The following is a 15,410-nucleotide window of genomic DNA, read 5'->3' as shown; positions in this document are numbered from 1 at the left end:
TACACAGAGGCAACGACCTCTTCGTCTCTCTCTCTCTCTCTCTCTCTCTCTCTCTCTCTCTCTCGGCTGCTCACTTAGCTCCCACTAAGTGGAAAACCAGAAAAATGAGTAACAACTACAAAACTGTTTGCCCTAAGTCATATTTATACACATATGACTTTCGGGCTATTTACAAATATAGCCTCAAGGGCCCTTGGCAAACATATTCACAAATATGTCCCCACATCCGGATCTCTCTCCGGGTACATTCGTCATCCGGCTCCGTAGTCGGGGTCTTCATCATCCGGCTCCGTAGCCAGGGTCTTCATCATCCGGCTCCGTAGCCGGGTACTCTTCATCCTCCGGATCCGTAACCGGGTACTCTTCATCCGGCTTCATGCCGGGTACTCTTCATCCTCCGGTTCCGTAACCGCAACCGGGCTTGCCGTCATTCATCTCCGGACATCCCATCCGGAGGGACCGAAATCCCAACAGAAATAAGAGTCGGGAAAGACAAAACTAAAGTTGCTAGAGCGGGAGCAAAGTTTTGTTCTACCGTTCTCAAGTATGAGAACAAGGGAAAGGTCACTTCGAACGAGGTCGAGCTTGCGGACCAAAGTGTGCAAAGCATAACCGGATGGTCAAATCCTGTGGATGACAACACCATACTCGCGGACGTGATGTGTGACAACCACGAGGTGTTCGTGGATGAAAAGAGCAAAAGAATGGAAGGACAAAACAACCCATCAAAAAGACATGAAATGGGGAGCGCGAAAAAGAAAGAAGATACAGAAACGAGTCGAGCTTAACAAATGGAAGGAGACTCAACCTGGAAAGGGGAGTCAAGCAAACGAGTTGAAGAAACGGTTCGGCCTGTGAAGGTTGGTGTCGAAGACCCCACTCAGAAGACAAGAATTATGCCTACCTATAAGCTAAGGTCGAACGTAGAGCAAACGACAGATTTGAAGAAGATTCTCGAGGAACGTTCTCGTGTAGTCGCATGTGCGAGTAGGAAACTAAGACAGGACTACGGGGGCCCTGGACCGAGGAATGTGCAAAGATAGAAGAAAAAGAGAAAAGGAAAGAGATAAGAACGACGGACGTCGGGTTCCGGCAAGCACAACACTTGCCGGTTCAGCCATGGACTTAGCAACACGCCAAAGATAGACAGAGATTGCACTTAGGAAGAATCGATTACAACCAAACAGAGACTACAACAAGGATTGATACAAAATAGAGATCAGTGCTCGGTTCCCAGTCCGACATCAGCTCCTCCTCTCCCAAAACGCCTCTCCTTTTTGTCTTTCTCTCACGCCTTTTATAGGCAGGCGAGGGAGAGTTGTCACTTCCAGTTACATCATCTTTATTTTCCATCCCTTCAGATAGAGATACACATCGATTTGTTAACCTATTCAATTTAATTCGCCTACATCATGCTGACCTATCCCTAACTATGTACAAAGACAATCAAATTAAATGTGATCCGCGTAACACCGGTTCACGCGCTTGGATCCCCGATTTGTTGGGAAATCGATCTCTCTAGATGGCATCCGGTGATGAATAAAGAGGACCCGGTGAGAACCAGAAGAGATCTGGAAACCGGAGGAGAACCGGAAGAGAGCCAGTGAGAACTGGAAGAGAAGACATATCTGTAAATATGTTTTGAGTAAGCCTATTGAGGCTATATTTGTAAATAGCCCTAAGTTCATATATGTATAAATATGACTTAGGGCAATCACTTTAAAGTAATTATCATATTTGTTGTAACTATTGTACAAAGAGCAACATAGAGAGAGAGAGAGAGAGAGAGGAGAGTAGCTACGAGCACTCTCTGTTGTAACCGTCGTCTAGCAAAGATCACGAGCACGAGGTCATTGCCTTTGTGCCTCCTCTTTGTATCTCCTCTCATATAGTGATAGTTGGAGTCTGTGGGCTCCCGTGGTTTTTTCCTATTAGGGTTTTCCACGTAAACATCTGGAGTATTTCCTTTGTGTACTCTCTACTTCCCATTTCTGTGTTCCACTCCCATTGAAGTGATTCAAGACTCGGTTGTGGCCGAGCGATATTCCGCTATATTCTTCACAAATTGGCATCAGAGCAAACAACATAGGAAATGGAAGAATCGTTTGGCGGCATGTTCAAGCTCACCAGCTCCAACTACTCAGTGTGGAAGTCGAAGATGAGGGATATGCTGGTGGTTAAAGATCTTTGATTTCCGGTTCAGAGATCGGATAAGATCGACGCCACATTGTGGGAGGTGATGCACATGAAGACGACGGCATACATCCAGTGCTTCATCAACATGAGCTTGTACAACAACTTCAATGAAGAGAGCGAGGCTCATGAACTCTAGGAGAAGATCGACAGCATGTTGCAGAACAAGAATGTTGTCAATCGGGTTTCGGTATTCCGGAAGCTAGTGAGGCTCCGGTACTAGGACGACTCTAGTATGGCGGACCACATGAATGCCTTCCAGGGACTGATCCACCAGGCAACATCATTGGAAGTACCTCTTGCCGATGAGGTACTCGCATTGCTCCTGCTCAGTTCCCTCCTGGATAGTTGGGAGACGTTAGTTGTCACGTTAGGCAACGCCAGGCCGGAAGGAAAACAATTGTCCCTAGCAAGGGTAAAATCAAGCTTGGTGGAAGGACCGGGAGTCTGGAACTGATCTGAAGGCCTTGGTCACGGAAGATGACCACAACCGAAGAAGAGGCCGGTATCAGAGTTACCAAAACCGGGACAAGTCGGGGTGAGGTCGAAGTCAAGGGGGAGGCCCACTTGCTTCAACTGTGGGAAGTCGGGGCACTTCCAGAAGAATTGTCGGCATTTCCGGAAAGAGAAAGAAACCGGCAACACCGATTCGAAGAAGAGTTCGGACCGAAACGGTTCGGACCGGAGAGGCCCGAATCGGAAGGGAACGTCAGCAATCGTGAAGAGTGAAGAAGAACTAATGCTCATTACTGAAGAGAATGAGTTAAACCTTGTCGGCAATGCGACAACGTGGGTCGTTAATTCCAGAGCGTCGTTCCACCTGACACCGGATCGGAAATGCTTCTCATCCGACTCAGCTGGTGATCATGGTTGTGTCCGTATAGGGAATGAAGGTACATGCCGAATTATCGGCATAGGAGATGTGTTGTTGACGACATCAACCGGATGCAAATTGCTGCTGAAGGATGTCTGACACATTCCGGAGGTTCGACTGAACTTGATATCAGCCGATCGGCTAGATGATGAAGGCTACACGGGTAGCATCCGAAATGAAGTTATGAAGTTTAGCAAGGGAAACTTGATAGTGGCTCGAGCCCGGAAGGTCAACACGTTTTATCTTATGCATGCCCGGATATGCCGAGAAGAAGTGAACGTAGCATCTGACACTGCCGGTGAGTTGTGGCACAAAAGACTGTGTCACATGAGTGAGAAGGGGATGAAGAGGCTGGCTGAAGACAACCTCATTCCGGTGAAGGACGTGCAACTTGAGAAGTGCACAGATTCCTTAGCCGGCAAGCAAAACCGAACCTCCTTCTGGTCAAGACCACCTGAATGAGATAGAATGCACCACTGGAGCTGGTGCATACCGGTGTGTGTCAAGTGGATACGAAGTCACATGCCGGATCGCAGTACTTCGTGACGTTCATAGATGACCATAGCCAGAAGCTATGGGTCTCACCATTGAAGACGAAGGATCAGGTGTTATCCGTCTTTAAGGAGCTCCATGTGAGAGTGGAAAGAGAAACCGATCGGAAGCTGAAGGCGGTTCAGGCAGATAACAGAGGAGCATAGCTAGGGGAGTTCGAGGAGTACTGCCAGTTGAAGGGAATCCGGCTCGAGTTTACTGTGTTGAAGACGCCGGAACTAAATGGGTTGACCGAAAGGATGAGCCAGACCATAATGGAGAGAGTCCGGAGCATGTTAGCACATGCAAAGTTACTCAAGACGTTTTGGGCTGAGGCGCTGACGACGGCGACCTATGTGATAAATATATCACCCTCAGCACCCTTGGAAGGAGACTCACCTCAGAAAGTATGCACCGGTAAAGATGTATCTTACCGGCATTTGAGAAGTTCGGGTGTCTCGCTTACGTGCATGTGGCAAAGGACAAGAGAGCAAAGTTGGATCCGAAGTCTCGACCATGCATATTCCTTGGATACGGCGATGATGAGTTCGGCTACCAAGTGTGGGATCTGGTTGACAAGAAGGTGTTCCGGAGTCGGGACATAGTCGTCATGGAAGACATGACCATTGTTGACTGGGAGTCGGAGAAGAAGATGATAAACTCCGGATCATCCGATGAAAACCGGCTTGAGGACACAAGGACTTACCCAGTTCTCGACAAACCGGCCGGATACAGACAAGAAACCGAACCGACCGAAGAAGAAGAAGACACTGGAACCGGACAAGATCCCGAATCGGATGAGGATGAGGAACAAACAGAGGAATCGGTGGTCAGAAACCAGGGACGGAGATATCCTCTCCGAGAGAGAAGAGCCCCCCGGAGATTTCCGAATGCAGAGCATGTGTTGCTAACCGATGAGGGGGAGCCGGAAAGCTTCGAAGAAGCAAAGCGAAACACCCACAGTCACAAGTGGTTGAGTGCCATGTAGGATGAGATGGATTCCCTGCATGAGAACCACACATATGAACTGACGGAGCTGCCGAAAGTGAAGAGAGCACTCCGGAACAAGTGGGTGTACAAACTCAAACCAGGAGATGTCGGAAATCCACCAAGGTATAAGGCCCAAATCGTGGTGAAGGGCTTCCAGCAAAAGAAAGGAGTGGATTTCGATGAGATCTTTGCCCCGGTAGTAAAGATGGCATCCATCCAGACAGTATTGGGCATAGCGGCAAGCATGGACCTCGAGGTAGAGCAACTGGACGTCAAGACGACATTCCTACATGGCAACCTCGAAGAAGAGATCTACATGCATCAACGGGAAGGATTTGAGAGGAAAGGGAAGGAGCACTTGGTGTGCCGGCTGAAGAAGAGCCTATACGGACTGAAGCAAGCCCCCCAGCAATGGTACCAGAAGTTCGACTCCTTCATGACCGACCAAGGGTACCACAAGACGCAAGCCAATCACTGCGTGTTTGTGAAGAAATTTGACGGAGGAGTTTTCCTGATACTCCTCCTTTATGTGGATGATATGTTAATCGTCGAACGAGACCAAGTCAAGATTCGGATGCTGAAGAAGGCTCTGAACTGGACCTTCTCAATGAAAGACTTGGGGCCGGCAAGACAGATATTGGGAATGCACATCATCTGGGACCGGTTGAAGAAGTTGTCGTGGTTGACACAGGAGAAGTACGTGACCAAGGTGCTTCAACGGTTCAACATGTCGGAGGCGAAACCCGTCGGATCGACACTTCCGGCAAACTGCAAGCTATCCGGAAAACAAAGCCCGAGGACAAAGGCAGAGAAGATGGATATGATGAAGATACCATATGCCTCTGCCGTCGGGAGCTTGATGTACGCAATGGTATGTACCCGGCCGGATATCGAATATGCAGTCGGAGTGGTGAGCCGGTTCATGAGCAATCCCGGCAAAGAGCATTGGAACGTGGTCAAGTGGATACTCCGATATCTGAAAGGCACTTCGAGTATGTGCCTCTGGTTCGGCTCTGGTAATCCCCAACTTGACGGATTCACATATTCGGATATGTCGGCTTATGCGGATACCAGCCAATCTACATCCAGATATGTCATGACTTATGCGGGGGGAGTTCTATCATGGTTGTCGAGGCTGCAGAAGACGGTTGCTTTGTCAACCACGGAGGCGGAGTACATGGCAGTTGTAGAAGTCGGCAAGGAGATAATCTGGGTGAAGGACTTCATCGGAGAGCTAGGGATCGAACTGGAGGAATACCGGCTCTACTGCGACAATCAAAGTGCCATCCCCGTAGCCTACCATTCCCAGACAAAACATATCCAACGGAGGTACCACTGGATCCGGGAGAGAGTAGAAGATCAAGAGTTCGTGCTAATGAAGATCCACACGGAGGAGAACGGGTCGGACATGTTGACCAAGGTGTTAACAACCGACAAAATGGACGCGTGCCGAAAGCGGATCGGGCTGACAAGAAATCCCATGCCGAAGTGAAGGGGGAGATTGTTGGGAAATTTGTCTCTCCGGATGGGATCTGGTGATGAATAAAGAGGACCCGGTGAGAACCAAAAGAGATCGGGAAACCGGAGGAGACCCGGTGAGAATCAAAAGAGAAGACATATCTATAAATATGTTTTGAGTAAGCCTATTGAGGCTATATTTGTAAATAGCCCTAAGTTCATATATGTATAAATATGACTTAGGGCAATCACTTTAAAGTAATTATCATATTTGTTGTAACTACGGTACAAAGAGCGAGAGAGAGAGAGAGAGAGAGAGAGAGAGAGAGAGAGTAGCTACAAGCACTCTCTGTTGTAACCGTCATCTGGCGAAGATCGCAAGCACGAGGTCGTTGCAACCGTGTGCAAAACATTAACATGTAAATGTTGCTAACACGATGTGAATGAAGATTATTATTTATGGGGTTATCTTTATCTTTATTTATTTGATCATCTTTAAATGACTAAAATGTTTCGATATTGCACTATCTTTATGTATACTCAACAATGTTCGTCATTGCATTAAAGTCATAGAAAAGAGAGAATCTTAGCTCAATCCTTACCATAAGCTTGGAAATTGTAGGAAAACACCGTAGCTTTTTTTTTCTTTACCACTATCTTTTATATTTCCGTAAAACCACCTTGGTTAAATTGGTCACGACATGTAATTGACACAAAAGAGATGGATTTGAGAATTTGGAGAAATAGGAAAAAAATTTAAGCATTAGGCAACAAAATAAAGAAAGTTGCTCATTCTAAATTTCTTTTCAAACACTCACCCTATGAAAGTGATTTTCTAACCCATAAGTTTTTTGGCGAAAACGTTATTATGCATGATCTCATGCTAAAAATATGAAAAATATTTTATAATGAGCTTAAAACCAAAACCTATTGCCAAAGAACTGAACTAAGGTGCAGACCACAAGCTTTACAATTGCACCAACGGAATACATGTCTAGGAAAATGAGGAATCCATAGTGCCATTACATTGTGCTTTACCAAGTAATGACTTGTTATATTTTTCTAGCCATGCTTATAAGTTATGTTAGTAATTATGTATGTGCAACACAAATATGCATGCATGTATATGTTATATGATAGTTATTTATCAACATACAACAAAACTGACCTGAAAATGCTTGAGTTACATGACTTATAAATGTATGCTTGTTTGTTTTAAGAATATGTTTTAGTACCCACCCATATTTATTTAAACACTCATAATAAAACAAGGAATTCAATTTATACTGAACAGTAATGACACTACAAAGAAAGGAATCAAATAAGTTGTCTGAAACAAATAACACAAAGAAAGGAGAACCCTCTCTATTTGCACTATTATAAGAATTCAAAACTATTTATTGTTTATGTGGAATCAATGAAGGAATGATAAAGAGAACAAAATATATAATAAAAGTGTTGAAGCTTCTTTACATCTAATTATATTAATGCACACGTGTAAATCCACTAATATTGCCACCATGTTGCTTGAGATGAACCAATCTATTCTCAATTCTTGAAAGCACTGGCTTGTAACTGAAGATGTGCATATTTGCATATGCACACATGCAAAAAGAAATCTTATTGCTTATACCCCAAAAAACCATCTTCTTTAATGAAAATTAGAGAAGTTGAAACAAACTTGTATATGCTACTTACATCCAATTCATATCAGTGATATATTGGGCTGCCCGGTTCAAGTCGGCTGAGAGTTGTAAGACTTGTGCACTCAATGTCTCAGTTTCGCCCTTCAGATTTGCTAGTTCCAACTAAAAACATCTCATAAAAAATATTATCTTAGTAACACTTGAGGGGATACTAATAATAAACAATCTTTGGTTAAATTCTTCATATCCCAAAATACATAAACAGATTAAGCTTCCCACTGACCAAAAACGAACCTTGATTTTAATGGCTTTTTAATTGAACTTCAAATTTTAGTGTTCAATCAGTTAGTGAAATGTATACATTATGGTAATAAATATTAGTGTGTCCGGTTAAGGGAAACACATGCATGGGCACAGTTACTTTTTTACGAGGAGCAGATATTTTTATGCGGGAAAATATCAAGGGTATTATTTAGATAATCCCAAAAATACAAAGTAGGATATTAACTATTTTTTCCCTTGAGATATGCTCAATTACTCAACAATTAATATTACCACTACTTTAGAGGACCAATCATCACACCTGTAGCTTAGTATTCTCATTTTCATCTGTAAAATCACGCTTAGAGTCCGTACGAAGTTGACTCAGCTCGATCCGCAAGTTGGCATTTTGTTTTAAGCATTCTTGTACCTGTTTTTATTGAAGACAAATCAATATTTGTTTCAACTAGATTCTGAGTAGTTTACTTTTTGTATCTCATATAATGTTACAATTTTAGGCCATTTATAGGTGGAATTTGATCTTTTGGTGCAAGACAGATAATAGTAATAAATACATTGAGGAAATTGGGAGACAATTGTAAAGAAAAGCAAGAGAAATAGAATTCTGAGGATGGTTTTGACTTTATAACTTCGAAAGGAAAAGTTGCCATTTGCATTTTTAAGCAAGCCATGTATTACATAGATATCAGTTCTATGCTGATACAAACACAGGTTGAAAATGACACAGATGTGTGTGCACAGATGTATGTATACATCATCAGGTGTAAATACATATATACAACTTTGGACCAGAAAGCACAATCTATGCAAAAATGTACCTGATTTTCCCACTGCCCAGCTAATGCTGAGACTTCTCTCAGGTGTGCCGTGAGACTATCATTCTCCATAAAAAGCCTTTCAATTTCTACAGACTGAGAATCTATCTGCCATAATTAAAAAGCATTTCAAGACATATATATTAGGAAAAAAAATTAACAGCTTCTGGAGGAAAAAGAGGTATTATTTCCAACGAGTTTACACATAATTTGAATCATATTTAAATGGGAATATACTCACAGTACCTCAGCCAAAAGCTTTTGTCGTCCATTTTCAAGCCTTTCCACCATTGATGCAAGTTCTCGAAGTTGATAATCCTGGTCTCAATGAAATGAGAAAGTCTTATGGGCACCTTGTTACTCAATAATTCGTATATCAAAATTGAAAATGGAATTCTAATTGAAGAGCTTGCTTATGTGAGCAAATCCATTGTAATGTTACACTGTTTCAATGATTGCTCATTTCTAACGAAGATAGCTTAAAACTAATTAAGTTGCAAGAAACCAAAAAAATGCTTGATGGGTTTCTGTCACATAAAAAAGGTGATGGAATACCTTTGATGCGCCAACTGATAAAGATTTCCCAGCTTCTGCTAAAAAATGGAAGGCTTGTGATAATGAATAAGAGATGAAATAGAAGACCATTGTATTCTAGAGTCTCTTTTTGTCAAATCAAAACCAACCTTCTACTCTTTTCTGAGATTCTACAAGGGCATTCTTTAATTGATTTTGCTCTTTCAACAGATCTGATACACGCTGTTGTTCTTCTGTCACTCGCTGTTGTTCTCGTTGCCATTGTTGAATAGCATTCTGAGAGCCAATGCATATAATATATACAGTTTGAGTTTTTCAATTATTTCCTTTTCTTCCATATTTAGCTGACAAAAATGAACCTGGAGGTCCAATTTAGCTGTTGCAAGCTCTTGCTCAAGCAAACGATATTGTTCAGAGTTTGAGGAAGATGAGACTATATTTCTATATTCCTCTCTCCGATGTAGTGATTCTAATTCCGCTCGCAAGGCACCAGCATCTTCTTCAGCCTACAAGGACTCCAATAGGGTATGAAAAATCATATACATTTTTCTGAAAGAGTGTCTGTCTAGTATTTAGGTAACTTAATTAGACCTTGTATTGCTCTTCTTCTGCTTCTTGAAGCTTTTTCTTCACCATCCGTAATTGAGCAGCAAGATCATCCTATACAATAAGTATTCCATTATAGCTTTTGTGTTAAAATGGAAACCATCAAACAGATCATTCACAAGTAGAAAATCTGCGTAATACTTTCACTTTTGTGTAAAATACAAACAAATACCTAGAATCATTTTAGTCTATTGAGATAGGTGAATAGCAGGTTATTTATAGTTATTGACTATCTTATGAAATAGCATTTATAACATTGATGACTTCATTGCTTTTGATGTTGAAGCCCTTCTTTTAAACTTGTAATAAACAGTGTAGGCATAGTAACTAAACAAGGGCCTGATAGAACTATGTACTGATAGATCCAAGAAGACCTATCAATAACAAGAGTAAAGATCTACCCAATTAAAGTGGGTGACATGTAAAAGCTTGTGTTCTATGTTGCCAAGGTTCATCTCTTTGTTGAAATAAACATAATCTGTTTGATTGTCCATCATAAGAACCAACCAAGTTTCACTTATGAATAGAAAAAGTACAAGAAATTCCAAAAAGAAGAGAAAAAAGGTAGAACAAGAAATAAATATTGCAGTAAATGAAAAACTGAAAACACATACAAATGGAAAAGCTCGCAGTGGAATATTCACCCTAGAGTGCTCTACTTAAGAAATGCAAGATCAACGTCATTAGGCATGGTCTGAACGAATGCCATGCCATCCATACAGCCAGAGTCAGTCTCTAGAACGAAGTTTCTACTACAACTTGAGATGGGCTGAAAACTCAACCAAAATGACAGCTAACAAAAAAAAGATTAAAAAATAAACAGAACGCAAAACAAAAGAGTGCCCTCTAAGGGTATAATGATGAAGCTCCACCAGCTATCACTGCTAGGTACCACCACATGGATTTGGAATCTAGATAGCAAATCAGCAGAGCATGCAAGACTAGCAACGACAATAGGAAATATGGTTGTACTAAAATTCCGTTGGGAGATTGCACTAAAATTCAAAGATATCACTTGTAGCTAAATAGCATGTTTTAACCTTGTCGCTGCTTTTTCTATTCAAATAGAGGAAAAACAAATATCCATATCAGCTTAAAGTGACAATAGATATCCCTCCATAAGTACAAAATCACAAATCAAGAATTTGAACTTATTATGAATATAAAAAGTAGTAAAACACAAAAAATAGCAGATGCATACAAATGCAAAAGCTAGAGTGCAATCTTTACCCCTGGAGTGAAATAACTCAAGAAATGCAAGAAGATCAACTTCATGCAAGGACTGAAAAAATGTTGTCCTACGTATATTCTCAGCATGCCCAACAGTCACAAATGAACCAAGTTAGCTTTTAATAGAAGTTTTTGTACTATCTTATCCAACCATGAAGGGAGGCCCTGACAAGTAGCATGTTTTCACATATGCATGCAAACAGAAACATTAAAAGGAGTGAATACATCATAGCTTTCTCTCCTTTGTATGCTACTTTATAATTGCAAGTATATGATTCCTGACAAAAACTATAGAAAATGAGGACAAACAAGGTGCATGGTAAACAGATCAATACCAATCTAAGATGGAAATACTCTTCTCTATTAACTATCCATACCATGAGAATAGATTTTTATGCCTAGATAGTATTACTTTTACTCCCAACATCGAACAATTCAACATGCATAAGTTCTCCTCGTATGACCTTGATATTCTTCTACTTTTACTTATGAGCATGTACAAATGCTTTTCTTGCCTAATTTGCATTATAAGCCTCTAATACCCCTATGTGTTAGAATTTCAATATGTCAATATCATTTACATCCCCCTTGCATAATTTCTATGAGCATTATAAGTTTAAACATGATGGACATACACTAATGCAAATATAAGCATGATCTACCTTTGCCCTTATAGCTGCATCCCTCTCCATCTTCAGATTTTCGAGAGATAAGTTCTTGATATTCTCCTGTATTCAAAGCTTAATAAGACAGGTGACAAGAAATTCTAAAATTACTTAGAAAAATGTCAGGTAGTAATAAAAAACTAATCCTACTCACCATGATGTTACTGAATTCCCTGAATACTTTATATATTCGAAGAGAAACAAAACCTGCTAGCACAAAAGAATATTCCAATATCTAATTAACCATTATAACAGATTTAATAGAACAAGATACTTACATTTTCAGATTTATGAAATTCCTCATCGTTTGTTTATATTAAACTTTCCAATGAGGTGTTTTTTGAGGGAGGAAGAAAGATCAGTCAATTCTATGAAATTGCCTCTTCCTTCCCTTAACTCTAAAGCATTCCAAAGATTGGTTAGGAAATAGCCACTTGACTTTCATGAAATTTCTTGTTCTAACCTTAAATTGATCATTTGCAAGGAGATGTTTTAAAAGGATAGGAATGAGATTTCCTACCAAATAGTGGAAATCCCTTCATAAACTGTGCGGTTCATAGTCCACGTATTCTTTTCCTTAATAGGTATATTTCTTTTAACAATGCCATGGAATTTCTCATACTTCCTTTGAATCAGTTCATCCCGAAGAGGTCTTTTATAAAAAAATATAAATGACCATTCAGAAGGATGTGTTCATTCCTTAAACCAAAAAACGGTTGTTCTATAGGTCACTCGCTCATCACCAAATAAATATTTTCAGCTATAGTTTCATCGGTCTCGGTATAAAGGTTTTGTTTTCTTCCCATATTTTCCATGGCTTTTCCATACAATGCATGTAAATTGTAAGCAATGTATTCATTCCTTTATTGAGTGGAGAAAGGGTATGTTTTATTCTTGAAAACTGTAAATATCAGTGAAATAAATTTTTTTGATATCCCTTGAATAATTCAAATTGGTTAGATGAGAATCCTTACTTGATTAAAACTAAACAAACTTATTTGAATAAAAATTAAAATCAAATTTATTCCTTAATTCTGCCCAAATAGCGTCCTGATAGAGTAGTTAAGAATTCCTTTTGTGATTGATGGTGAAAAAAAACTGCAGTGAAAGACATCAAATAAATTTACAGAAACATTATCACTTACATTTCTTCTTTACAGAAATCAGATACATAAGAACAAAATCGAAGTCAAAAAGAAAAGAAGAAGCAACTTCCAGCATTCTCTTCTTTTGTTTGTTAATAGGGAGACGGAAAAGAGATCTTACAGAATCAAAATCAGAAAGGGTGTTTTTTTTACCACTTACAAATAGATGGGACTACGGTTTTTTTGTCTCTCGAATCGGAAGCAACAACCCAAAAACGACCGACGCAGAGAATTTGGAGCAGAATCGATATACAAGCAAACAAATTGGTCGATCTGTAGACTGAGTGGGCGGGGGGGACCTGGTATTTCTTTGGCTCTACAAGGCTTCTCTCTGTATATACATTTTGTGTGTGTGTGTCTCTCTCTATATATATATATATATATTCTGTGTGTGTCTCTCTCTATAATACCTTTTTTGTGTGTGTGTGTGTCTCTCTCTATAATACCTTTTTTGTGTGTGTCTCTCTCTCTCTATATATATATATATATTGTGTGTGTAATTTCAAAGAGACACCAACCAACTTGTTAATTATGAAGTCGGTACCGTATGCGCCGGCCTTCATCTCCGTTAATGTATGCAATAGTTGCAACACAACCAGACATGGCTCACGTTGTAGGAGTCGTCAGCAGATTTATGCTTAACCTTGGTCGACCTCATTGAAACACAGTCAAGCATGTATTCAGATACCTAGTGGGCTCACAAGACCTTGGTATCCTCTTAAGCCCGAATAAGACCTCAAGCGTAGTCGGCTACACCGACTCGGATTTTGCCAGTTGTCTGGACAACCGAAAGTCAACAATCGGTTACTTCTTCTGATTCAGCATTGGAGCAATATCATGGAAGTCGAAACTACAGGAGTGCACTGTCACCTCAACGACCAAAGCCAAATATGTAAATATGTAGGCTCTATGGCTCGGTCGGTTGGCATGCACGTTTCGACAAGCCAATTCCAATTCGGTTCCAGTTGTCTAAAACAATAGTTAGGGTGTTGTCACCTTGTCGAAGAATCCTATCCATCATAATGCCTCGAAGCATATCAACGTTCGATATCACTTCATTCGGGATTGCGTAACTACAGGTAATCTCGGTCTTGAGAAAATCTCTATGTCTAACAACATTGTAGACGAGATGACCAAGTGTCTTTCGGTTGACCGATTCCAGTAGCTTCGGCACTAGATGGGCTTAAGGAGAAATCAATCTGATTGAGTCGTACATAGAGATGACTTCGGACAATCGGATTCAGACACTTCGACATTGCGGCATTTGGCACAACCGACCCAGCTTCAGTTTTTCAGACTAGTCGATTCGGCTTTTGTTATTCGACCGGCAATACAACCAATTAATCCAACATCTCTTTGTAGAAATCTTTATTTTTTGTTTATTCTTTCTAGTACAGATTTTGATGTATATTCCGATTACGGGGGAGTGTCGAATATGGGTGTATAATGGTCGTATTCACATTTGCCCATTTGTACAAACTAGACTAGGACACTTCTATAATTATACCAAAGGGTAGTTGCTCTAGTTTAGTTTATATAAAACTGAAATTGTAACCTAGTTTGAAGAGAGATGTGAGTGCCACCATTTTGTTTTAACTTCCGAAATCCTAAATAAAATAGTTACATTTTTCTCTCTCTATTGTAATTACCTTACCCTAGTGGTAAGTTGTTAGCACTACAAGCATTGCGTTTTGAGTTCAAAACCCAACTTCCTCACCTCTCTATTATATACTTCTTATGTATCTCTTAATTCACTAGATGCCACTGTGGAATGTGGGGGTTGAACCCATGACCACTTGGTCTCCATTGGGCAACCTTACCAACTGAGCTACATCCATCTGGGCCACCTTACCGACTCTCTCTCTCTCTCTCTCTCATATTCTATCTCTTTATCTTGAGTCTTGACTAGTTGTCTTTGTTTTGTTCATCTTGAACAAGTCTATCAATGTTGTTCTCCACACTATAGTGTTGTTCACTTTCCGCATATCGGCCTCATTCGCAACAATGGGAGCTTGTGTTAGTATTGTTGGCTACAATATTTAGGTGCCTAGATGGGCCATAGAGATAACTCAATCATCACCCTTCATCCTTACAAATTACCCCACAACTTTAGTTACAATTATGCTCATAACACCATATGTCCGCTCAATGATGTTGGTATCAATTGTTGTTCGAGACATCGTCAAGGGGCCACGTGCCTACACATAGGTTGTGTATGTCAACGTTCACGATATTATCAAAGGGCCACACATTTGCCACATCACATGTGCCTATTGGCGTCCACATCATACCCATTTTAGCCATAAAATGCACACCCATTTGTGGTGTGTTCCTTGTGCCTACCTATCAATTGATATAAATGTTTCCATTCTATTCATGTTCATTCTTGCACCTATCATTTGTAACTCTAGCAAAAACTATCATAGTTAGAATCTAATGTC

General features: G+C 40.6%; 1 protein-coding gene across 1 annotated transcript; it reads right to left on the bottom strand.

Annotated features, from left to right (window-relative positions):
- Positions 1-7,306: 7,306 nt before the first annotated feature.
- On the bottom strand, positions 7,307-13,296 carry LOC147850546 (myosin heavy chain-like protein). The gene is made up of 12 exons (XM_087336499.1): positions 13,130-13,296; positions 11,979-12,031; positions 11,822-11,887; positions 9,915-9,983; positions 9,683-9,829; positions 9,473-9,599; positions 9,345-9,379; positions 9,036-9,107; positions 8,793-8,897; positions 8,276-8,383; positions 7,745-7,854; positions 7,307-7,621 (listed from the first exon to the last, which is right to left on the bottom strand). Exons 2-12 carry the CDS (start codon positions 11,979-11,981, stop codon positions 7,531-7,533), a joined length of 933 nt encoding a protein of 310 aa, XP_087192625.1. The 5' UTR covers positions 11,982-12,031; positions 13,130-13,296; the 3' UTR covers positions 7,307-7,530.
- Between the last annotated feature and the right edge of the window lie 2,114 nt (positions 13,297-15,410).

The sequence above is a fragment of the Azolla caroliniana genome, unplaced genomic scaffold (assembly GCF_043228905.1).
Source record: "Azolla caroliniana isolate FFs.n. ecotype wild unplaced genomic scaffold, voAzoCaro1.0.p SCAF_21, whole genome shotgun sequence".
Lineage (NCBI taxonomy): Eukaryota > Viridiplantae > Streptophyta > Polypodiopsida > Salviniales > Salviniaceae > Azolla > Azolla caroliniana.
Note: the sequence above shows the minus strand (reverse complement) of the source record. Positions and strands in the feature narration are given on the sequence as shown.